At 45.1% G+C, this 26674-nt stretch overlaps 1 protein-coding gene across 2 annotated transcripts in view; it reads right to left on the bottom strand.

The window, feature by feature from the left end:
• Positions 1-26674, bottom strand: part of ATP10A (ATPase phospholipid transporting 10A (putative)) — a 174468-nt gene that overhangs the window by 35764 nt on the left and 112030 nt on the right. For both annotated transcript variants that reach the window (XM_047766857.1, XM_047766856.1), the window contains exons 3-7: positions 12220-12305; positions 5447-5553; positions 4964-5095; positions 3819-3949; positions 979-1231 (exon numbers count right to left, since the gene is read on the bottom strand). In XM_047766857.1, coding sequence (XP_047622813.1) covers positions 979-1231; positions 3819-3949; positions 4964-5095; positions 5447-5553; positions 12220-12305 — 709 coding nt within the window. The remainder of the gene's footprint in view (positions 1-978; positions 1232-3818; positions 3950-4963; positions 5096-5446; positions 5554-12219; positions 12306-26674) is intronic.

Genomic DNA, 26674 nt, shown 5'->3' with positions numbered 1-26674 from the left:
GTCCGCTCAGAGGTGTGAGGGCCCCGGAAATACTACTGTGGTGTGGGGAACCCCTCCTGGTTGGGGGGGGGTGGCTGGCTCCAGTCACCCCACAACTTAGGAAGCAAATGGCTCCCTTGTGCTTTCAGAGGGATGGAGGCAGCCAAGGATGGGGAAGGAGAGGTGGGAGGCGGGACTGCCTAAATTCCCTCTAGCTCTCCAGACAGACATGGACGGACGTTGTATTCCAGAGGAAAGAATGCAGCATAAACTGCCAATGCCCTGCTGAGAATTTTGAGCTGATTAACAAGGAGATCAACCAGTAACAAAGGAAACATCTCTTTGCCTCTTAGTGTGACAGACAGTGGATGCCTTTGAACTGAATTCCTCACCCAAGGTTGCCCTCCTTGGTTCTGCTTGGTCTGGCAGAAAATGAGTGTTTAAGCCAATGCCCACTACACCAGATAGCGAAGTCAGCAGGGCGCCCTTAGCAATGAGGAGGTGCCTTTGCTATAGATGCTGGTCCAGAGTTGCTCTGACAGCCTTTCTGTTGTTGTATTCTCCTTCAAAAAGCAGCAAAAGCTTTTCTGGCAGGTGTTGATTCACATACTAATTCAAAATCTGGTGATATATAGAGGGTTTACAGGAATAAATGCTTGACTAAACTCACATCTTAAAACCTGTGACCGGGTACTAGTCAAAGATATCAGAATTTAATCAGTTCACCATGTAATTCATAAAGTGTCGGCTAGAAAAGAACATTTTCAACATGTACTTTGTTCTGTGACTTTTGGAAAGATATACAGACTTCTGTTTGAATATTTCTTTTTTTTTAGTTCATTAACCTAAACAAATAATTTGTTATCTTCTCAGAAAAATAAGCAATCCCTGAAACTGTGTGTGTGTGTGTGTGTGTGTACAGAGCACATACAGACACAAAAGATGATTTAGCAGCTCTCTGGTCAAGCTCAGGCTGGGAGCCCCTGTCCCCAGACTTACCATTCGCATCGTGAGAATATTCAATTCCAGATACAGTGCACCTTCGGAAAACCATCTTATTCTCAGTTAAAGTGCCAGTTTTGTCAGAGAAGATGTACTGTATCTGCCCCAAGTCTTCCGTGATGTTCAGAGCTCGGCACTGCAGCTGCGAGTCTGTTTCTTCGTCATACAACTCTGTGTCCTGGTTTATGAAGTACACTTGGCACACTTTAACAATTTCGATGGAGACATATAAGGAAATTGGGATCAAAACCTAGGAGACATGAGGCACAGAGAATGAATGAATGACCCTCAGGACCTGGGAGCTGTGGAATCAGTTCAATCTATTTAAATGACAAGTAGCTACAGCCAAGTAAGGAGGGACTATACTGTACCTTTAAGAGCTTAAACAGGTTGGTTTAGAGTCAGTATTGGAAAGTATTAGGACACTGGCAAAGAGTTTAAACTAGGACAGCCTACGGTGCCACTGCAGAGCGGAAATCCACTATCATATCTGGAAGTATGGTAACCAGGGCTTGGACAGAAGCAAGTGTTTTCATATTACTAAGTTGTGCTTGAGAAAAGCTAGGAAAGGAAAGAGAGAAAAGAGGGGAAAAAACACATGTCATAGTCAGAGTCCTTGAAAGCAAAGTCACCTCGCACCCAGGCTGTCCCGGGGTTCTCGCAACAGGAGCTGCCTGTCGCACAGATACAGCCCCACAGTTCAGAAGAGAGGTTTTTCAGAGGCTGGTTTTACGCCAAAGGACAATTTCCGGGATCTCGTGCAATACAGAGCAGAGCAGAAGCAGGCTTTGAGAAGAATAGTCACAGTTATGCTTTGACAATTCAAGAAGAATCTTCACGATTCAAGAAGAACCTTCACGACATCAATGCTTCAGTTTTTTATTTTTTTGTGGAGTAACAGTATTGAACCGATATTTATGAGCTCAGACTTTCTCATCCAGACTAACCGGGTTCTCTAGGTAACTTAAGTAAATGTTAGTACACCACCACCTACTACAGCACTAACACAGGCTTCTGTTCTATAAAATTTGCATTCATCAAAGAAGACTACTTTGCTCTAGGCCACAAGGGAAGTACAAAGGGGAAAGAGGAGGGAGCGGGATGGACGGGGAGTTTGGGGCTGGTAGATGCAAACTATTACATTTAGAATGGATAAGAAATGAGATCCTACTATACAGCACAGGGAACTATATCCAGTCTTTTGGGATAGAACATGATGGAAGACAGTATGAGAAAAAGAATGTATATATATGTGGTCACTTTGCTGTACAGCAGAAATTGGCACAAGGTAAATCAACTATACTTTAATAAAAAATTAATAAATTTTAAAAAGGAGACTACTTTGAGAAGTTAAAGGAGACTAATTTGGAAAGTTAACAAAGACTGTTTCCTTGTAGGAAGTACACATGATAAAAGGCAGCAGGGCTCCTCTTTCAGGCAAAGACTAAGCCAATGTTTTCTATTCACTGTATTCCTAAGGAGTGGCAAATATGTTGGCCCCTCTCCACACTAAAAGACCTTCAGGGCGTAGATTCTCAGTTAGTGATGGGGAATTGTTCCAGAGGCATGTGAACTAACAACAGTAATACAATAATATAACAATAGAAATAATGCCACAAAATGCAATGTGATATCCTGAATTGACTCCTGGAACAGAAAATGCACATTAGTGGTAAGCCTAGCAAAATTCAAATGCCTTCTGGAGTTTAGCCCACAGCAAAGTTGGTTTCTTTTCTCTTTTTTTCTTTTTTCCTTTTTACGGCTGTACTTGCGGCATACGGAAGTTCCCAGCTAGGGGTAGAATTGGAGTTGCAGCTGCCAGCCTTAAGCCACAGCCACAGCAACGCCAGGTCCGAGCAGCATCTATAACCCACACTGCTGCTTGTGGCAACACAGGATCCTTTAACCCACCGAATGAGGCCAGGAGTTCAACCCAAATCCTTATGGATACTAGTCTGGTTCTTAACCCACTGAGCCACAATGGCAACTCCCAAAGTTGTTTCTTAGTTCTGACCATGTACCATAGTATAGTAATATGCTCACATGAAGTGAGACACACCATATTATTTTTTTGCAACTTGTCTATAAAGCTTAAAATTATTCCAAAATAAAATGTAGGGTTTGTTTTTTTTTTTAAGAAGTAACAGAATAGAAAGACAAAATAAAAACAATGATCAAAAAAACCAATCTTAGAGTTCCTGTTGTGGCTCAGTGGTTAAAAAATTTGACTAACATCCATGAGGACGCAGGATCCATCTCTGACCTTGCTCAGTGGGTTAAGGATCTGGTGGTGCCGTGAGCTGTGGTGTAGGCCACAGACACTCGGATCTTTCATGGCTGTGGCTGTGGTGTAGGCTGGCAGCTGCGGCTCTGATTAGACCTCTAGCTTGGGAACCTCCATATGCCCCAAGTGTGGCCCTAAAAAGCAAAAACAAAACAAAACAATCCTTTAAAGCCTAGGAATCTTCAGAACAGCAAAAAAGAATTTTAACTTGAAAAGCACCCAAGAAAAGACCCTTTAGATAAATTCAAGTGGGAAAACAAAATGCAACACAGTAGGTGGGTGAATCTGCTCCTCCCAGATGCAGAATTTTTTTTTTTTTTTTTTGGCTGCTCCCATGTCATATGGAAGTTCCCAGGCCACGGATCGAACTTGAACCATAGCAGCAATGTGAGCCACTGCAGTGACAGCACCAGCAGGATCCTTAACCTGATGCGTCACAGGAGAACTCCTCCCCCAGATGCAGAATTTGTAGAAGGTTCTTAGCAGACCATGATGACTTTAAGTTCTCATCAGAAAGGTAAGGCGACTGTCCTATGGCACTTAGTACTGTTACCTGCAGAACTATTATCATTGTCAAAAATGAGTAAACGGCAGCCGTGACTGGGGATAAAGAGGTACCATCAGACTCAGGGACATCAAATAATGATTTCTTCTCTTGGTAGCGCTGCACCCACAGTCCGTGTCCTGTAGCAACATTTAAAGAGAAACATCATTCACCTGCCAGGAAAATAAGAACCCCGCTAGTGCAAATCAAAGCAAAACTCTACAACTGGACATAAGCGCATTGGGGTTTTTGAGCCCATCTTGCCACCTAAGAAAGCAAAAAACCCATGGAACTGGCACCATGATCAGAGTTCTGGAAGGCCCTGGGATTTGGATTCTGCCTCACCTCATTGTTAGCACTGAATAGCACCATAACTCAGGAACTGGATGTGTGGTCACAGCTGCCCATGAGAAGCCCCCTGGAAAGGAAGTTCCCATTGTGTGCCTGGCAAAACACTGGTCTCTGTAGGCTCTGGATGCTGCCCATTATGGTTTGTCCCTTCTTGGAGATGTAAAATTCACATTTACAGACTCTAAGAAGCCAACAGCAACTCACATTATTTCATCAACTGAGCCCTGTGCTTAAGTGATGACAGAGCCTTCTGCATGCCCCACAGACCTGCATCTTTCACCACTGAGCTCAGAGCCCATGCCACCCCCGTCTGGTGCAGGGTGACAGCTGAGCAGGGACATGGGGATGATCACCTAGCTGAAGGCCCAATGCACTTCCCTTCCCAAAGCAGCTGGCAGGTCTGGAGGTCACCAAAGGCTGGAGAGCATCAGAATCTGTACCACCTGACAGCCTCCTCTTAGGACCTAAAGAACAGGCTTCCTGTTTCATGGAGATTCCATTAGTAGCATTGGTGCTTCTGCTGCTATGATTCCTGTTCATTACCAGGTTACTAACATTTTCTCCCCCTGACTCATTACTACTGGCATGATTAAACCCTTCTCCCACCCAAAAAGCTGCCAACTCGAAAACCACGACTCTGCCAAGCCCATTCTGCACGTGGCCACAATGATGCACATATCCCCAGAGTCCAAGTCAGTGGTGAGTGTGTGTTAATCAGAGCCCTGGGTCAGGAGGAGTCAGAGGCAGCTGGCAGGAGGCTGTCCAGCAGCACCCACTCACTGTGAACCTTCTGGGAGACTTACCAACCGCAGAAAACAGAGACATACAGATGAGGAGGAGGACACACCAGAGCACGTCGCAGTTCATCTGCCGCTCCAGCTGGCTGCGCTTGTAGCGGGGTCCGCTGTTGTTCAGCAGAGCCTTGGTCTCATGTCCTGCGGGGAGGTAAATCAATGCCCAGCAGCTAAGGGAGGGGCTATGCTGACTCTGTGGACTAGACAAGGATGCTGCCATCTAATGACTCTTACAGGATAAGCTCCATCCAAAAAGTAGGCTCTACAATTAATCTTAAATATGTAATCACCTTGGGGAAATGCCTGGAAAGAAACATGCTAAGATGCTAAGAGATGCTAAGAAATACACTAAGATGCTCGTCCAGATAGCATTAGACATTTTGCTTCTTTCTTTCCTGGTTTTCTACAATGAGCTTATGTCCTTTGATAATCAAGAAAAGAACAAAACCATCAGGGAGCAACGCCCAAGAACACCCAGTCCACCAAGCCTACCTGCATATATGACAATGCCGATGACAGCTTCCGTGTTTCGAATGGTGCAGCCTCGAAGCAGCAGGTTTTCTTTATAGAGCCCGGCCTTTTTCCCATTGTCATGTATGCTGTCAAGGAATAGTTGGCCATTGTCACACAGGTGCATACATGGCCTCACAGCTCCAGCTGCTCCACCCTGGGAAGGAAAGCCTAGACTGGGGCTGGAGGAGCGGAGGATCTCAGTGGACCTCTGCAGGAGTTGAGATGGGGCTGGTGCTCACAGCAACCAGGCTTCTGGAAACCCTCCAGAGCCTGATGTCTGTTGACTTACTTTGCCCATGGGCTTTGTGAAATAGGAAATATATGGTTTCATCTCTGCCCCCAGTTCCTACACAGAACTCCTGACACCTATGCCAACAGAGGTGCTGGGACAATCTTTTCTTCTAATAGTTAGACTTGGATTCCAGTTCCTGGCACAGAATTCCTAAAATTCTGGTTATTTCCTAATTGATCAGAGCACTAGGAATATGTTTTGTTCTAATATTTGTTCTTTAAGTCCTCCTGTTCCTGACAAAGGACCGAGATAGTCAACTTCTGGGATCGAGAGCCATCCCCAGGCAGGCAGAGTTACATTTTGTGACATCCACCTGGTGTCACAGAATTGCTTGGTGTGGAAAAGACCCACACATCAGAATTGGTACCAGGACCATGGTAGGCTTTTAGCCACAGGGACTGGCCACAGCCAGAGAGGGCAGAGCCAAGAAGTTGTGGATGGAGGTGGGAAGCTGGCCCAGGAAGGCCCTGCCAGGTGGTGACCACCCATGTCCTACTCATCACAGACAACACCGTTCCTCACCAGTACCTCATGCCGTCACAAAGATACAAACATTTCTCTAGAAAGGGGAGGTAATATTTGTTTCAGCAATGCTTTCTTTTTTCTTTTTTGTCTTTTTAGGGCTGCGCCCACAGCATATGGAAGTTCCGAGGCTAGGAATTGAACTGGGACAGTAGCCGCCAGCCTACACCACAGATCCTTAACCCACTGAGCAAGGCCAGGGACTGAACCATGTCCTCATGGGTACTAGTTGGGTTCATTACCACTGAGCTGAAACAGGAACTCTGCAGCAATACTTTCCACATCCTATTCTGCTTATAAAAGGTCATAAAATTATTAGAAATATTAATAAATTCAATTTGAAATGTGGTATATTCCATGAGACAATTTTATATATCCAGATTCACAGCTATTTATTATTTAAAAATTTTAATCTCTCTTTTTCTTTAAATTGAAATATAGTTTATTTATAATGTTGCTTTAGTGTCAGGTACATAGCAAAGTGATTTTTAATTCAGTTTTATATATTCACAATATATAAAACTGAGTTTCACTGTTATTTAGATCCAGAGCAATCCCATGTTGCAGTGGCTTTCAAATTCTTTTTCTTGACTCACTCATGATGGTCACACCCTCATTCCTGTTAGAGGACTGTCCCATGCTAGGGCCACAGTAGGGCAGATGAGGTCTCAGGAGCTTGACTAGTGGGTCACAAGGGGGAGCCCTGGAAGCTGTCAGAACTAGAGCAGGATCCATGCCTAACCTATTTCAGGCAGAGCTACTGCCTTCCAAGAAGCCACCTTCTCACCCCAGGTGGACAGCACTCCCGCACACGCCTACAACCCAAACTCCTCTGCCATTCTTGAAGCTCACCAAGGACTCCTGAATGTGTCACCCCTCCCACCAGCTTATGACATGGTGCCCCCTGACCAGGGAGCAGAGTGGGTGTGGAGGGGTACAGGGTCAGAAGAAGCCCGCAAGGATTCCAGGAAAATAGCACTTCCTGCCACATCTGGACCCTGGCCACCATCATGAGGGGTAGGGCTACCTGTCAACCTCAGACATAACCTGTGTTCCTCACAACCAGGAAAATCATTATATTTTATGGCTAAGAAAAGATGCTAAATGATAAAGATAAAGCCAAAACACATGTGGGGGATTGGGGGGATGACGCATTTCCTACAAGCCTGTCATTGACCAACACACCGCTGGCACTTCTGCAGAATTCTTGCAATGGAGCATGCAGGAGGAGGTGCGAGGACCCCATTCTCTCTTAGCAACTGCAGAACAGTGTCAAATTTTGCTTGAAAAAGAGATTCAAGTCTGGAAACCTCAGTGCCAGCTAAAGCATCAAGAGGCCCGTGTGGGTAAGACATTACACACAGGATCCAGCTGCCGCCACTGGAGTCAGAGGATGCCATGGCCGTGGTTCTCTCGGAAACAGCCAGGCATGGAAACCATCTCTCAAGACAGCAATAGAGAGCGAAGCCTCTAAACCAAAGTTCCAGACATGCTTATTCGCAACAAGAGATGAACTCAGCAGAAACAAGAAAAATGCATCTCATTAAGCTTCCTTTCATGTGACCTACACCTTTTAGCAATGATTGTGCTTTCTAATCAGATCAGGCCAGACCAGAGCTGATCACGGCAGATGCATCAGCTTGGACCCCTAGCTGCAGACACCCTGAGATGGGGGCTGTGCTCTCATGAGTGGCCTTGCATCAGAAGGGGAGGAAGGCTGGAGAGTGGTGCTTGGCAGCTCAAGTTCTGCCTTGGTCTCCTGAGGGGGAAAGGCCCTGCCAAGGGCCAACAAGCCCAGGGCCCTGCAGGCACAAAGCTCAACTCCAGGAAGACATGCACGAGAATGCAAGCCCATCACACTGCCCTCAGCACCTCCCTCCTTCTTATGGGTTGACATGTGTCTCCCTGGAACTCATATTTTTATGTCCTAACCCTAGTATCTCAGAATGTGACTGCCTTTGGAGTTAGGGTTGTTTCGTTGTTGGTTTTTTTTGTCTTTTATCTTTTTAGGGCCACACCCGCGGCGTATGGAGGTTCCCAGACTAGGAGTTGAATTGGAGCTACAGCTGCTGGCCTATGCCACAGCCACAGCAATGTGGGATCCAAGCCGCATCTGCGACCCACACCACAGCTCACGGCAATGCTGGATCCTTAACCCACTGAGCGAGGACAGGGATCGAACCTGCATCTTCATGGATATTAGTTGGGTTCATTAACCACTGAGCCACGATGGGAACTCCTAGAGTTAGGTTTTTAAAGAGAGAGTTAAATTAAAATGAGGTCACATGGATGGGCCCTAACCCCATCCAACTGCTGTCTCTTTAAGAAGAGATTTGGACACAAAGACAGACAGGCATAGAAGTTAAGACAATGTGAAGACATAGGGAGTAAGTGGCCATCCTCAAGCCAAGGAGAGGGGCCTCAGGAGACACCAGTCCCGCTGACACCTTGATTTCAGACTTCCAGCCTCCAGAACCACGAGACAATATATTTCTATTATTTAAGCTGCCAGGTCTGTGTCAGCCTGAACAAATGGATACATCCTTTAACATCTAATCTGAGCCAGTGAGAAGAGCTTCTCCAGTTCAGGTCCCCAAGCCACCTGACTCATCCAACCAATCTCTTCAAAATCAAAACTGACAAAAGTGACCCAGGACATGCCCTGTGCAGGTTCCTTGGAAAGTGGCAGGGATCAGCTCACAGATATCCTGACTGGCTCTTCTTTCTCTGGAGAGGCTGTATCTCCTGACAGTCTGTGCTCTTGGTACTGGGCTTACATGTCAGTGCTTGTCCATCTGAGTCCCAGCACGGGAGGAGCTCACAGGGCCTGCAGTGGGGTCACCATCCATCAGTCCAGACACAGAGGTGCAAGGAGCATGAGCTGCCTGGTCTCCCCCACCGCCACGGCTATGGTACAAAAGGCTGGGGACCTTGGACAGCAGCAGCCTGCAGCCAGCCCCTGCCCTGGTCACATCCCTCCAGCGCCCAGGCCTCTGCTCTACTGTTGCCCAAAGAAGCTCCACTGTTGACTGGTCACTGGGACCAGCAGCATTGGTGCCCTTCTCCACCTGCTTCCTCACTTTATATCCACTCAGACATCAGTCCTCGATTTTGTACCCCCTCATGGCTATTTCTCTAATCCCCCTCCTTCTCCCATTATCTGTGCATCAGTGCCCTGATTCAGGCTTCCAGTTATCTCTGCTGGAGATTATAACACAGCTCTCATGACCTGGATGTCACCAGCTTTGATCCCTCCATCCCTTTCTCACCCAGGCACCAAGCGATGTCTCAGGGTACAGGTTAATTCCTCTTGGTACACATGGCCACTCTGTGCCCCAGGATGGCCCTGCCTGCACAGGTTTTGGGCCCCAGCCATCCATACTGCATGTCTGCCACCCACGCTGTCTGTCGGCCCAGAGCAGACTGAGCTTGCCTCTGCCTGAGGGAATGTGGCCTGCTACCCTGGGCTCACATTTTACAGCTCTCAGGAACTTGCTGATGCTAAGTTCTCTACCAGCCCCATAGCCAGGAGACTCTGTGTTATTCTTTTCTGCTTCCCTGTCTCCATTTGTAGAGATGGGCTCCTTACTTCTAATATTATGCAACCCACACCTACCTCAATCCCTGGCAAATGCTGAGGCTGCCTGCCCCTCAGCTTCCGGGTGGGTCCTGTCCATAGGGGTGTCAGAAGGACATGAGAGGAGTGGACAGAGGCGAGCAAGGATTGAGGCATGCCTCTTGGCTCCTCCTGGGGAGAGTGCCGAGCCAGCTGTGTCCCTTGACCAGGGCAATGAGCCTTCCCAGGCAGCCTCAACATGAGTCCCCAGGGACCACTCCTCCCCCTGGACCACTGGGCCTCACGGTGACAACAGCTCAGCTGCTCCTAAGCCTTGTGGCTGCCCTAAGCCCTATCCCCTTCCTCGGAAATGGACCCTTGGCTAGTAGCGCCCCCACACACTGGAATCTGAGCATCTGATCTGGTTTGGAGGGTACAACTGACAAGTAGGGAGCATGGAAAGGAGAGAACTGCTTCCTCTGCCGAGTCCCAAGTGTAGTTTCCTTTAAAACAATAGCTGTTCAGGTTTCTGTTTATTTATGTAAGCGCAAAAATCACCCGACTGTGTTTTGTGCCGATGTTAGATTTTCTCAAGATGTAAATATCAGTTAAAGGTGTTAGGGTAGGAGTTCCCTGGTGGCTCAATGGGTTAGGGATCTGGCATTGTCACTGCCATGGCACAGATTCAATCCCTGGCCCAGGGAACTTCCGCATGCCTTGGACACGGCCAAAAAAAAAAAAAAAAGGTGCTAAAAGTAAAATGAAAATATTCCCGTTTTGGAGTCTAGCTGATGTGGTTACACACCATCTCAATGCCAGGTCCATGGCAGACTGCCTTCCTAAATGTCCATCTGTGCCCCCTCCACTGGGCACTGACCTTGGAACGGCATCCCATCCAAGCCAAAGCCTCCTGCTCCTGACTGTTGGGATGGCTTTGTCTTCATTCCTTTCCTCTTTCCCCAAATCCTCTGTCCCATGTTGGCCTGGTGTCTCCCCCGTCTTCAAACATGCCATCTAGAAAGAGGGTCACCAAACCTCTATCTTCAGCTTCTACTCGCCTGAATTCCTAACACATATATATTTTTTTCGGCCAGCTGGGTTGCTCCACCAGATGCACTTGCCAACTCCTCAAATTCAGGAAACCGCAAACCCCATCTTCCCTCCACCTATAGCCCCTCCTGATCCATACACTGGAGACAAACCATCCTCCCAGCCTCCTCTTCCACTGGCTCTCCCTCCCCAGGGAACATCTGAAATCTCTCCTTGGCCTCTGTTCTGCCTCTTCTCTCTCCCTGCTCTACACTATTACAAAAATACCATATTATTATATAGCAACATGGTCACAGAAATGTTAATGACAGCAGCAATGACCATAATAGTGGCCCATATGTATTAAGCATGCATCCTTCCAAAAGTTTTCCGTGGATTAAAGTGACAAAGCTTTGTACCCATGACACAAGGGGCTCCTGGATTCTCCCCAGCAGAAGAGGAGTCAAGTTGAGGAGTTTGCTGAGCTATCTTGCTGGAAAGTGTGGGCTCCAGAGTCTGCCAGCTTCAGCACTAAACCGGGAATGTTTGATGCCCTTGTTGAACACAGCCTTGGCTCCTGAGGGAAGCCCTGAGCACAGCTGACTTAGGGCTGAATCCCCTCCAGGGCTAATCCAAGTCTGGGGCAGGCAATGAGGGTGTGAGGTGTGGGCTGAACACAGGGCTTCAGAGAGCTCCACAGACCAGGGGAATGCAGCCAGGGTACAGCCTGGAGAAGGGGGTCTAGCTTGTTCTTTGGGGAAGGTGGCACCAAAAAAATTACCCCATCAGCAGGCATGACCCTAGAGGCTGCTCCCACCGCCTTACAGTCATCGTTTCACGGTCTGTATAAACCTGGCATCTGCTCTGTTCTGCCCATGTGGCCCTGGGGATCTTGGGAGATGCTGAGGTCCATGACCTGTGCATGAAGCTGCTGGGTCCGGGAAATCCACAGCAGGCCAGTTTGAAACAGACGGTGGAGTATCTTCCCCCAGCTTTTACAGATTACATTTTAGCACTTTTCTTACAAGTCTTACCCTCCTTTAGGTAGTTCCTTTAAGAGGTAATCTAACACTTCAAAGTTCTGGTCCATCCTGAGGCAAGAATCAGCAATTACAGCAGGTGATGGGCCATCACTCCCCCTTCACTGTTCAACAATTTTCATTCACTGCCTCCCCCACTCCAGCATGAGTGGAAGCCTACCCTGGACTGGGCACGGGCAATGATGCTGCTCGCATCAGCAAAGCAGAAGGCTAGAACTCACACAGAAAGCCCCTCATTGTTCAAGGGCCGACTGCATACATATATGTTGTCTGACAAAGAGAAGGGCAAGCACAGGCAGAGTCTGATACTCACATGCACCCACGAAACCTAGTCAGGTCGTCATTGGGCTTCTCACACTCGATTACACTGGTGAACGTCAAAGGATTGAATTCGGAGACCTAAAATAATAGCATGTAGACATTAGAGAGGGCTGGGCTCGGCCTGTCCATCTAAAAGGTGACTGCTTCTCTGTCTTACACCCACAGCAGGGACATTTCATGAAGGACTCTGCGTTATAGCTTGTGCAGAGTCAGTCACACACACACACACACACACACACACACACACACACACACACACACACACACGGTGCCTGGCCCCTGCATCTTTGTTTTTCAATGAGTGACAGCTGTCAGTGAGCCCAAATGACTGTAGCTCTAATGCAAATTAAGTGCATATGAGATGAGAGCAAAGGAAGCCAGTGGAGGCAGGAAGGGATGAGTGAGTTTCTTAAGATAGACCAGCACCTTCCAACTTTCTCTACAGATTCAGAGACACAGATTCCATCTGGAAAATAGGAACTTAGAATGGGAGTTCCCATTGTAGCCCAGGAGACTAAGGACCTGATGTTGTCTCTGTGAGAATGCAGGTTTGATCCCTGATCTGGCTCAGTAGGAGATCTGTTGTTGTCATAAGTTCAGGATAAGGCTATGTTTCAAGGAGCCCTGTGGCAGAGGTTGAGGATGTGACCTGGATCCGGGGTGTTGCAATAGCTGTGGCGTAGGCTGGCAGCTGCAGCTCCAATTTGACCCCTAGCCTAGGAACTTCCATACACCACATGTGTGGCCATAAAAAGAAAAAAAAAGAAAGAAAGAAAATATGAACTTAGAATAAAAATATCATTTCTTCAATGTGTGCTAAAAATTCTTCACAGACACTTGGTGGAAAACATTTAAATAAAATAACTAATGTGCAAGCCAATGATTTATTATTCTGCCTGATGAAAAAAACAACAGCTCACCACTTGAAAAGAAAGTCTTTCTTCCACTTGGCATTTGACATTGAGAGATGAAGGAGGGCCTATCTCTCCTGGAGAGGTGAGGAGTAGGGAAGGGGAGTAGGATACGGGAGAGGAGAGCAATATGGGGAGGACAGCTTTCGTATAAATAACTGAGCATGATTTGTGGCTTTTTAAAAATCAGCTCACTTTGATGAGGCCGGCCATTGTCTTTTCTCCACCAAGCGTCATAACATAGTAACAAAGGGAACTGTCTTTGCTCACACAATCATATCATCACACACACACACACACACACACACACACACACACACACACACACACACGTACACACGCAAATGCTAGTGGTTAAAAATCTGAGGAGTGGCATAAACCTCATTGGCAGCCTCCCTGGTAACTACCACTCAGCACGACCATGCCCTTCCCAGCACAGAATAGGGCTGAAAGGTCATGACTCCCAAATCAGTCCTGACTATTTTCCAGTGTGCCCTGTACATGAAAAGAACCCATTACATAGTAGTAGCTCAATTCAACAGCTGGAATGAAAAGTTTTAAAAGGCTCTTCTTGAAGTTCAATTAACCATTGGCCCTCTACCCTTGGACTGAAATGGCCTCTGGCTCTGCTTCAGGGTAAGGCTATGTTTCAAGGAGCCCTGTGTTTAGGGGAAAGGCTTGTGGATTATCTTGGAGCCAGTTGGTTGCCTTTTCCAGAGCAGACATCTGCAGATACAGGGTCCAGGATGGCCATGAAGGGAGTGAGGTTCATGACAGACCAGGGTTATTCTTGGCAGACTGGGAGGGCAGACTTAAAATACTCTGTCTCTGTTTATTATTCTTTCTCTCTAAGAAAAATGTAACGTGCATGGCTCAGAAACGGTAGAACATTCTGTCTCCGGGGTGTCAGAGCTGCATTCAGAATGTTCTACCAATAACCATGCGCCTGGGGAATGTGCATGTCCAAGGCACGGGATGTCTGGCTTCATCTACCTTGTCTGGAATTGGGAAGGATTTTTAGAACTGGAGGGCTCTTTAGAGACTGTTATGGTTGAACTGTGTCCCCTCACCCCCACTCGCAGAAGTCACTGGTTGAAGCCTTACCTCCCAGGACCTCAGAATGTAAAATCATATTCAGACACAGAGTCTCTGAAAAGATAACTAATTTAAAAATGGGATCATCATGAGCCCTAATACAATCTGTCTGGCATACTTTATAAAAAGAGGGAATTTGGACACAGACACACTGAAGGAAGACCGTGGAAAGAAAAAGGGAGGAGACACTCTTTGGTCTGCAAGCCAAGGAGAGGGGCTCAAGGAAAGTAACCCTGGAGTTTCCATTGTGGCTCAGGGGGTTAAGAACCTGACTAGTATCCATGAGGACGTGGGTTCGATCCCTGGCCTCACTCAGTGGGTTAAGGATCCAGCATTGCCACAAGCGGCAACGTAGGTTACAAGTGTGGCTTGGATCTGGCATTGCTGTGGCTGTGGGGTAGGCCAGCAGCTGCAGCTCGGATTTGACCCCTAGTCTGCGAACTTCCATATGCTACAGGTGCAGCCCTAAAAAGAAAAAAAAAAAAGAAATCAACCCTGTGGACACCTTGATCTTGGACACTGCAGCCTCTAGCACTTCAAGAAAATACATTTGTTGTGTGGGCCACTCCATCTGTGGTATTCTGATAGGGTAGCCCTAAAAAACTAATACAGAAACCACCTTTAAGATTCCCATTTTAAAAGGGTTTCACATCTGGAGCCCAACTTTTGGATGGGAAAATTCTGCTTAGGTTGATTGTTTCCAACTTAATTGGCCATATCATAATATCTCCATTTAAGAAATTTATTTATGGAGTTCCCATCTTGGCGCAGCAGAAACAAATTGGACTAGGAACCATGAGGTTGAGGGTTCAATTCCTGGCCTCGCTCACTGGGTTAAGGATCCAGCGTTGCCGGAAGCTGTGGTATAGGTTGCAGACATGGCTTGGATCTGGCATTGCTGTGGCTGTAGTGTATGCCGGCTGCAACAGCTCTGACTAGACCCCTAGCCTGGGAACCTCCATATGCCCTGGGTGTGGCCCTAAAAAAAAAGACAAAAAGACAAAAAAAAATTATTTATCCCTGCATGCAATCATCTACCCGTCTGCTTCATACTCAACTGGTTTCAAGGTCATCCAAACTTCTGTCAACTCAGCCCCAGGGCACGAACAGAGGGTCTAGTCTGCATTTCCATCTCAAGTACACTAATTCCATTTTTTAAAAAGCAGGAATTTCCACTGTAGCTCAGCGGGTGAAGAACCCAACATAGTGTCCATGAGGGTATAGGTTTTATCCCTGGCCTCCATCAGTGGGTTAAGGATCTGGTATTGCTGTGCAAGTTGTGGCACAGGTGGCAGGTGTGGCTCAGATCCAGTGCTGCCATCCCTGCAGCTGCCACTCCATTTCAACCCCTACCCCAGGAACTTTCCATATGCTGCAGGTGGGACTGTGTTTAAAAAAAAAAAAAAAAGACAAAAGAAAAGAAAGAGAGGGAGGAAGGAAGGAAGGAAACAAGCAGATACAGTTGGGTAACATGAAAAATTTCTGGAGATGGATGGTGGTGACCATTGTGAAAGAGTGGGGATGTACTTATTTTCACAGAGCTGTACATTTAAAAATGGTTGAAATGGTATATTTCGGTGGTATGCATATGTTACCATCAAAAAAAAATTTTTTTTGGCTTTTTTTTTTGCTATTTCTTGGGCCGCTCCCTTGGCATATGGAGGTTCCCAGGCTAGGGGTCCAATTGGAGCTGTAGCCACCGGCCTACGCCAGAGCCACAGCAACGCGGAATCCGAGCCGCGTCTACAACCTACACCACAGCTCACGGCAATGCCGGATCGTTAACCCACTGAGCAAGGGCAGGAACCGAACCCGCAACCTCATGGTTCCTAGTCGGATTCGTTAACCACTGCGCCACGATGGGAACTCCCAAAAAAATTTTTAAAAGAAAAATATAAACAAACATTGAGAATTGATGGTGAAGAAACAGGTTAATCATCAAGTAGAACCCAGCTCGGAAATCAGGGATTTCAGAGCAAATACAGACAGCATCATGCTTAAGCAACCCAAGGGCACCTCTGTACCCCATCATCTGTATCATCACCATCAATCACAACTACGATGTTTGAACAGCTCAATAGCACCACTAGGAGGTCAGTTTCCTTAGGACCTCTAATGTGGGTGATTAAGGACTATACCCAAGGTCATGCAAGGTCAAGAGACCTTGGAGTAACTAAGGGAGGCTCCTTGGCTTCTCAGACATCCAGCTCAGCTGCTGTCCCCGCTTCGCCAAGAATATCTCTTGTTAACAAGAAAAGACGATGCTCTGTATAATAAGCCAATCAATTCTACAGAAATTCTCAAAGAAACTTAAACAAGTCTTAAAGTTTTCATGGTTTCAAAAACATGCATCAATGAGATATACCCCCTTCCCATCTTCAGCAATGCTGGGGATGTAAAGCTGAAAAACTGGAGTGAAAAGTCAGGAGACCTGGGATTTACTCTAGTACTTCTGAGTTAAGAAACTGTGGGCTTCTTCCATTTGTAGAAGATAGATGCTGGAGATGGTGTGGAGAATAGGGAACCCTAATGCACTGCTGTTAGGGATGTAAATTGGTTCAGCCACTAAGAGAACAATGTGGAGGTTCCTTAAAAAACTAAAAATAGAATACCATATGATCCTACAATCCCACTCCTGGACATATATCCAGACAAAACTCTAATTCAAAAAGATACAAACACCCCTGTGTTCATAGGAACACCATTTAGAATAGCCAAGGCATGGAAACAAACTAAATGTCCATCAACAGATGAATGGATATAGAGGTAACAACAGAATATTACTCAGCCACAAAAAAGAATGAAATACTGCCATTTGCAGCAAGATTCTGATTATATTAAGCGAATAAGTCAGACAAAGAAAGACAAATATAATTATGATACCGCTTATATGTGAAATCTAAAATATGGAATGAATGAATTTATCTACAAAACAGAAACAGATTCACAGAGAACAGACTTGTGGTTGCCAAGATAGAGGGAGAGGGGGTGGGAGGGAAGGATTGGGGGTTTGGGATTAGTTGATGCAAACTATCATATATAGGATGGACAAACAACAAGGTCCTATACCACAGGGAACTATATGCAATATCCTGGGATAAACCATAATGGAAAAGAATATGAAAAAAAAGAAATGTGGGCCTCTTGGCACTTAGACTTGGCTCTTGGAGGTCACTGGAACTCTGTGAATTCACTATTCCATGCATGCTGAGGTCATTCCAACCACCCGCCCACCTCAGCTGTGATGGCCAGGGTACTGCGAGGTGCTGCAGAGGCAGCATGACCTGCCATAGTGCTGTCACACCCATGGGCCCTTAGCCAAGCTGCCCGCTCTTTGCAGCTTGGCCACAGCATAGGCAGCATCCCTGGCCAAGCGCAGCTGACATCACTCACTGCAGAGCCCCCGCATACAAACAAGCACCTTACTGGTAACAAAATATTCATGGTTTCTGCTGTGATTCTCCAAACATTGCTCAAATTTCTCCAGACAAAGCGATTAGGTGGAAAGGGAGAGGCAGTGCAGTGACACAGGGGAGCGCCCTGGGCCCTGTTCTTGAACCTGCATTTCTCTAGAAACTGCAGCAGCTGAGAAGCTTGTAACTAAGTCACCCCAAAGGGTGGTCCTTCCCCTCTTTCCTCCACAGATGCCAAGCATCCATTTCCTCCTGTTGCTTGGCACTTCCTCAGGTAGAATAGCCAGCTGTGCAGGAGAGGTGTCCCCGGTTCAACCACCCAGGGGAGCGCCCTGTCTAACTGAGCAGTGCCCAGACCAGTCATTGAGTAAACGCTTGATTCATCAGGAAGATTCTGTTACCAATCCTATATTCCTGCAGATGCCCTTTGTGTCCATGGTTGTCACAATGCTCTTGCACACAAGGGACTTGGGCTTCCCAACAACCTCCAGCCTCAGCACCATTGCCCCACCATAGCCTTCGAAGGCTGATCACTGGACATCAGCTGCTGCCCTAAGGGATGAACTCTGCACCTCCACACAGCAATCAGGCTCTGCCCCGGGGCGGGAAGCGGGGGGGGGGGGGGGGCAAGCTGACCTTGTCGGCTGCCCTGCCCCCAATGAACACCTGTTCCTGCACTCAGGTGCCCTGGAGAGGCTTACACTTTTCCACATGGCTTACTTTGCCCGCCCTCCTGATTCCACCCAGTTAACTGCTGCCTGAGCTTCAGAATGTGACAGCCCTCTGCTCTAGGTGGGGCAGGCAGATCCTGCTGCTCTGAGCTTGCACACCTGCCCTCCCCCACATTTCTCCTTCACTATCCTCAGGTTCTCTGAGAATAGGAGCTCTGTTTCCTTGAGGCCCGAGCTTGGAGACCGAGATCCCTTGCTTACTGGACACCCCTCACCTGATACAAAGGCAGATGGGGCTGCCAGGGGGGCTGGTAGGGCCTCACTGTGTTCCAGAAAGCACAGCCCCTTTTACAAATGAGTGCAGGAGTTCCCCCTATAGCACAGCGGGTTAAGCACAGGTGTTGCCACAGCTGTGGTGTAGGTCACAGCTGTGGAAGGGGTTCAATCAATGGCCAGGGAACTTCCACAGGCCAAGGGTATGGCCAAAAAAACAAAAACAAAAACAAAACTAGTGCATTTCACTTGATGGCAATATGAAATGATTTCTTTTAGCCTCGAATCTAGCTGCTTATTTATTGACAAAAGGTGAACAACATCTGCATTAATTTTGGCAAAGCATATAGCCCAAACTAATAGAATAACTACTCCAACCATTGTTTTCCAGTTTCAATCTAAACTATATTTACTACATGCCTGTCCAAGCTGTGGGCATTCACAAAAGGGAATGAGAGAATGAATGAAGAATGAGTGAACTTACTTAGTGACAGCAAAGACTCTATTGCCAAATCAGTATTTTCAACCTGAGAAACAAAATATTGTCTGCCATATCAGTAAACAAAGGATGTCAAAGTCATCAGTGAGTATAGCCACCTCCAAGGGTGAGCTGGTGAGCCCTGAGAAATTCAGGAAAGAAACAAAGAACACCTGCCGTCTAGCAGCCATCAGACTGCAGCCACTCCCAAAGGTGAGCCCTCAGGATGTGAAAACACAGGATGCTGGCCCCAGACAGCTGAGGTGCATATCAAAGGAATGCTTTCAGTAAGCCTAGATCCTTGCATCTCCCCAAACACAAAAGAGTGCTAAATTCCCAATTTGAGATATCTGGTTTTCTTTTATTAACAGTAATCTTTTGTTCAGACTACCTGCCCTTTGCCGCAAAAACTCCTATATATCCTGGCTGCCTCCTGGCCTTCCAGGAGCAGTTTTCTCAGCATTACTTGAGCTGCTGCCTCCCAGGCTTGAAGTCCTCAGTTTTGTTCAGCAAATAAAAAGTATCAGCCAATTTTTAGGTTGTGCATATTTTTCAGTCAACAAATCCATTAACCTGAAATGGGCAAGTGTCTGGTCTAGCACAGCATCCCCTGCCACACAGTAGGTGCTCAGTCAGTTTTTATTAAATAAAAACCTACATGAACCAAAAGCATTCTGGTACTGGAGTCAGGTGACAGCAAATTTATCAGGAACCTTAAACCAAAGAATCTTTTCTCTGATCAGTTTCAGACTTAGTGTAACACTGGGAGTTTAATCCCCGACAGAGACACGAATAGACTAGAAATAATCATGAAACACCTGTCATTAGTCTACAATTAATGTAGTGTGCCTGTATCATTTGACATGCCCTAAATGTATATGTGCATAAGGAAGCTGGCACAGCAGCCCAGGACAGAGCTCTAGATGGCAGGCAGCACAGCACGTGAGGGTTTTCTGAGCCACACCCACTCCTGATTCCATCATCATCTCCAGGGAAACAAAGCTGATGGGGACCGGGAGATAGGCAGGCAGCGGGCCTCTGTGGGCTTCACAGGAGGCTTCCAGTACCTTGGACAGATGGTAGAGACCTGGTCTAGGGGTGTCCTACTGCAGACTTCTTATTCTAATTGCAAATTTTCCTTCCTTAAGTCTGGCCTCTAGAGATCAAATGGACTTCCCTTTGTATAAAGGTAGAAAGCAGCCTTTCATTTGTTAAATCTGGCTTGGAAACGCAGGAGCCAGCCCTCCCTTCCTTCCCTGCCTTTTCATCCTTTGCTGGTTCACAGTCAAAAAGCCTCAAAGCTTTAGTTTAGAGGGTGGTAAAATGCAAAGGCTCAGAGTACTGGGTTTGAGCCTGGATTCTCAAAATCAAAAGGTTTTTTTCCCTCTTGGCTACAAATGCCCCATATTGCCTTTGTGGGCTGTGATTGCCAGCAGAGCCCCGCTCTTTCTTTTATCAAATGTGTTAAGAATATCTAAGGGCTGGCTGTGCATTCAGACAGTTAAGCAATACGAGTTGTTTTTATAGAAAACCAACTTCAAAACCTAAATGAGGGCTGCTCTTTAAAAAAGCCCTCTTAAAAGAATCTGTACTTAATCCAACATGGTGCCACTGCATAAAACATATCTGGATCTGCACTGCTGAGCTGATCTGCTCTGCTCTGCCACGTGACAGGTTTTCTTCCAACCACAGGGATCCTGTCCCTCTTTCATCACCACAGGTAGGTGTGACGTGTGGGCACAGACAGAGCAGCAGGGTGTGAACCTATCAGGCTTTGGAGATCATGGAGCAGACAGCTTAGCTGAAGAAAAGGCCATCTTCTCTTACAAGGTGGCCTGAAGGGAACTGGAGCCTCCAGTATATTTATAACCAAGTGGATCCTGAGGGCAGTGCCCAAAGGTGACCATGTAGGAGGGGGTCATACTGCTAGTGCTAGCAGATAATCAGGATGGAGGCAATAAAAAAAGAAGCGGTTAGCTAAGGATTTATCAACTTAAAAAATATGCATAATCTAAAAGTTGAGAGTTAAATTTTATTTGGGGCAAAATGAGGACCATTGTCTGGGAGAAAGCATTTCAAATAGTTCTGAACCACCGCTCTGAAGAGGTAGTGGGGAGGTCAGTATGCATATGATTTTGGTGAAGGGGAAGGTACATGCAACCAAGCACACATTTTATAGAAGGTTGTGCTGCTAGTCATGAGGAGCAGACATCACCATGAAGGATTTTCATGCTTTTCTAAATACAAGGAGATGCAAGAATTGGGCTCATAAAATCTCCTGAAAATACTTGTCTCAAGCCCTCACTCCCAGGTCTGATGAAGATTTTGTTGATAAGCCACTCAACATGCTATCACCAGACCAGGCATTATTAACAGTAGCCAAAAGTCTCTGGACCTCAGAGGTCTTACTAGTCTGTTATGGTCCAGGCAAATATTCTCTCTTGTTGCATCTTCCCGTATCTAGAGTTACATGAGTACAATCATTGATCTGGTAAAGAACAATACATTTGATCAGCTGCTTCAAGGAGCCTAGCCATCGTTATTTTTGTTGGAGGCATAGTCACACATTTGGTAATATCAGAAACAATAATCTTGCAAAACAATATCAAATAATACAAACAATATCGCTAATAACATTAATAGATTTACAAGTCAAAATACAAACAATATCGCTAAGAACATTAATAGAGTTACAAGTAAATATTTAAGCCAAGAGCTTTCTATGCCAAACCAGTTTTTGAAGATGTTGTCAAGGCTAGGGAGTGAAGAGTTCCTGTTGTGGTGCAGCAGAAACGAACCATGAGGTTTCAGGTTAGATCCCAGGCCTCATTCAGTGGGTTAAGGATCCCGTGTTGCCATGAGCTGTGTGGTGTAGGTCACAGATGCTGCTGGGATCCTGCATAGCTGTGGCTGTAGCGTTGGCCAACAGCTGTAGCTCCAATTCGACCCCTAGCCTAGGAACTTCCATATACCTTGAGTGCAGCCCTAAAAAAAGTGAAAAAAAAAAAGACTAGGAAGTGAGTCACTTAAAGCAGCACAGAGACCTCAGAATTTAGCAGGCTAATAGCCCGGTTACTATTATTGAAAGTTTGCTGAATGAATTTTTTAAGGTTTCAATATGGCTGATTACACTTTCCAATCCTATTGAAGGCACAAAAATGGCTGTTGAATTGTCATACCATCAGAATATAGCACTAACCTGGGAAATGACCCCCAATGTCAGCAGGAGCATGAAATTCTAAAGCACAATCAGAAGTTCAATTCAGTCACTGGGATTCAAAGGGGACAAAATGTCTAGCATTAAAGATAGGCAATTTGGACCAAATGTCTGCCTGTGGGAAAACAAAAACACTGGACGAAATTGTGGTACTTCAAGGCCTCTTCAAGGAGGTAGAACTCAAAGCCTCTGGCCAAGACAAGAATTACCAGACCCTTATCAGAACTTCATCTATCTCACTGTAATACCACCTCTCCCCCTTTGAGCAACCTAGCCTACTCCTTCCTGGCCCTACTAGGAAGGTATGTGGCCCACTCCTCACCCTGCCCCTATAGGGGCCTGATACGGCTCCAACCAATCAGTAAGTGTATCCTAAGACCCTCTTTCGCCAACCAATCAGCAGGTGTATCAAAAGACCTCTCCTCTCTCCCTGGACTATAAAAACAGACATAACCACACACTGAAGGTTGGCTCTCCCTGATCATCAGGAAGTCATCCCACTGCACTAGCAGCAACTCTTATCTCAACAAACTCTTTCTTTTCACCTGCTATGAGTCTGGAAATTCTTCCAACCCACGTGCATGGACCATGACAAAAATATTCAAAACACCTGCCCACAGGAATCAGAGATTTAATAAGACGGTGAAGAAGAATCAAACCAAGATCTAAAAATGACAAAAGTATGGAGAGTTGAGATTGGTCTTAGAGTCTCTCTTGCCTTCAGGGAGTCTTCAGTCTCTGAAAGAGCTAGTGGAAAAGTGAGTGGGGCTGCTGAGTGCAGGACCTGAGTCAGTTTCCTTCTGCTGCTGTAACAAATGTGCTATTTTCCAGGTCTGCAGGTAGAAAGTTGGAAAGGGGCCTAACTGAACTAAAAAAACCAAAGATGTCCATAGGGTTGCATTCCTTCTGGAAGCTATAGGAGAAAATCCACTGTCTTGCCTCATCCAGCTTCTCTGGCCACTCCCATTCTTTCACTCACAGCTTCCATTTTCAAAGTCAGCAGCTGTAGGCCCTCTTTCTTACACAGCATCCAATATTCACTGACCTGCCTGCTCTTTCACTTCCAAGACCCCCTGGGATTACAAGGAGCCGGCCTCAATAGTGGAGGATAATTAGGGACAAAGTTCCCACCTCAGGGACAGTTGATTAATCATTTTAATTCCATTTGAAAATTTAATGTTCCCTCCTCATGTAACACAACATATCCTGAGGTTGGGGTAAGACATGGGAATCCCTAGGGGGCTATTATTCTGCCTACCCCAGAACTCACAAACAGAGGGGCCTGGAAAACAGCTATGCTTTTTCATGGAACCATGAAGAACTGAACCCTGGAGGAAGAGTAAACTAGAAGAGTGAGTCTTTGTGCAAACTGCTCTCCAGCTTAGAGTCAAATGGGTGACCCAGAAAATATCAACCACTGGTATAGGACTAAGGTGATTCCAGATTGCTGGAATGCTCAGATAATTAACAAAAGTCCTCACTTAATGAAAAAAACATAACCCTAGTCTTCAAATTATTTATAAAAAAACAAATTTCCAAGTACAATGTCAAAAATATACTCAGAGATAACCAAGCATAAGACAAGATCAGGCATCATGCAATAAGAATCAACAAAAACAAGACTAAGATCAGGCTCACAGAAATTTTAAATTACCGCACTTGTGGTGAAGCTAAATATGAGACTGACTAGGCTGACATTTTAGAAGAGCTAGAAACTAAAACATAACCTAACAAACAACAAACACCTCACACCAGCCAGAACAGTCATCATCAAAAAATCTACAAATAACAAATTCTGGAGAGGTTGTGGAGAAAAAGAGAACTCTCCTAGACTGTTGGTGGGAATGTATATTGGTGCAACCACTATGGAGAACAGTATGGAGGTTCCTTAAAATACTAAAAATAGAACTACTATATGATTCTGCAAACCCACTCTTGGGCATCTATCTGGAGAAAATTATAACTCAAAAAGATACATGCACCCCAATGTCACTGAAGCACTGTTCACAATAGCCAAGACATGGAAACAACCAAAATGTCTACTGACAAGGACTGGATAAAGAAGATGTGGCATACATACACAATGGAATATTCCTCAGCCATAAAAAAGGATGAAATAATGTCATCTGCAGCAATATCGATGGACCTGGAGATAATCATACTAAGTGAAGTAAGTCAGACAGAGAAAGACAATTATAATTATGTGTGGACTCTAAAAAAAATGATACAAATGAACTTACTGACAACACAGAAAGAGATTCACAGACAGAGAAAACAAACTTATGGTTACCAAAGGGGAAAGGAAGGGGAAGGGATAAATTAGGAGTATGGGATTAAAATATATAAAATAGATAACCAACAAGGACCTACTGTGTAGCATATGGAATTATATTTAATATCTTGTAATAACCTATAATGGAAAATAATCTTAAAAATAAATATTTATATAACTGAATCACTTTGTTGTATGCCTGAAACTAATACAACATTGTAAATCAACTGTATTTCAATAAAAATTAAACAAAAAAACAGCTAGTCCTGCAAAAAAAAAAAAAAAAACCTATGACAAGCTCAATGAGTGGTTCAATAAAAGATCTGATAAACTTGAAGAGAAGATTGGTAAAGTAGGAAAAAAGTTAGGAAAAATGTTTAGAATAAAGCATGGGGAAACTAGGAGTTCCCTGTTGGAGCAGCCAGTTAAGGATCCGGCATTGTCACTGCAGCAGCTCAGAAGGTACTATGGCAGGGGTTCAATCCTTGGTCCGGGAACTACCACCACATGCTGCAGGCATGGCCAAAAAAAGTTAAATGAAGTTAAAAAGATTAAAAAAATAAAAAGCATGGGGAGACTAGAGGGTGAAAGCTAACAGAAGACAGAGTAAGAGATACAGAGGAGAGAGAGGGAAAGGCTGACATATTTGTCACTGGAGCTCCAGAAGGAAAAAGAGACAAAGGATTATGCAGGAGGCATATTTGAAGAAATAATAGCCGAGAATTTAGTAACTGTGATAAAAAGCACCAAACCACAGATCCAAAAAACCTTAAATAGGTAAAAGGAGATTATCCCCAGGCACACAACACTAAAATGCTGAAGACCAAAGAAGATAAAATCTTAAAAGGTAATTGAGAATATGTGTCACTGGCAAACTAGAATTAAAGAAAATCAGTACTCTTCAAAACAGTCCTCTTCAAAGAGAAGGAAAAGTAGCCCTGATAAAAGGGTTCAGATGCAAGGAAGAATGAAGAGCAACAAAATGGTAAATGTGCAGGCAAATGTAAATACCTGGAGACTGTATTAAATAATAAGGATGATGTCTCGGGGGATTTATAAACAGATGTGATGACAACACGTGCCTACAAGAGCATATAAGTTAAGAGGGAATAAAAAGATGTTAGAAAAAAAGGTTCCGGAGTTCCCTTCGTGGCGCAGCAGAAACGAATCTGACTAGGAACCATGAAGTTGCGGGTTTGATCCCTGGCCTTGCTCGGTCCGTTAAGGATCCAGCATTGTCGTGAGCTGTGGTGTGGGTCGAAGACAAGGCTCGGATCTGGCGTTGCTGTGGCTGTGGCATAGGCTGGCAGCTATGGCTCGGATTAGACCCCTAGCCTGGGAACCTCTATATGCCGCAGATGTGGTCCTAAAAGGACAAAAGACAAAAGACAAAAAAAAAAAAAAAAAAAGGTTCCTTGCATTGTCCAGTAAGAAGGTAAAAATCAATTCATGTTTACTAAATACTGGTAGTCAAAGATGCATGCTGTAATCTCTAATATAACCACTAACATAAGAGTAAAGGAATGTATAACTTCCAACCCAACTGAAGAAAGAAAAATAAAACTCTCAATCTAAAACAAGGGGAAAATGGAGGAAGAAAGGAAAATGGATCAGAGAGAACAAATAAAAGAATCTTCACATGCAAATACACTTCCCAACAACATTAAAAGTAAATGTAAAAAAAAAACCATTATCAAAAAAAAGTAAATGTAAATTCTTTTAGTGAAAATATGAAGATAAAATGAATTTTTAAACACTAAACAGTATGGTATTTTTAAGAAATATAAAGATACTAGAAAACAATGAGAGGAAAAAATATATATCTGACAAAGAGTAACAAAAATAAAACTAGTGTACCTGTATTAATCTTAGATAAAGTGATTTTGAATCAAAAAACATAACTATACAGAAAAAGGGTTAATCTGAAATGACAAAAAGTAAAATAAAAATTCTTAATTTACATACTCCCAATAACATAACCTCAAATTACAGATGGCAAAAATTAACGGAAACAAAGGAGACATAAATCTACAAACTTAAAAAAATTTTTTAGGAGTTCCCATCATGGCTCAGCAGTAACAGACTCAACTAAGATCCATGAGGACATAAATTCGATC

This window comes from Phacochoerus africanus, chromosome 2 (assembly GCF_016906955.1).
Source record: "Phacochoerus africanus isolate WHEZ1 chromosome 2, ROS_Pafr_v1, whole genome shotgun sequence".
Taxonomy (NCBI): domain Eukaryota; kingdom Metazoa; phylum Chordata; class Mammalia; order Artiodactyla; family Suidae; genus Phacochoerus; species Phacochoerus africanus.
This window is presented reverse-complemented; position numbering and strand designations above follow the sequence as displayed.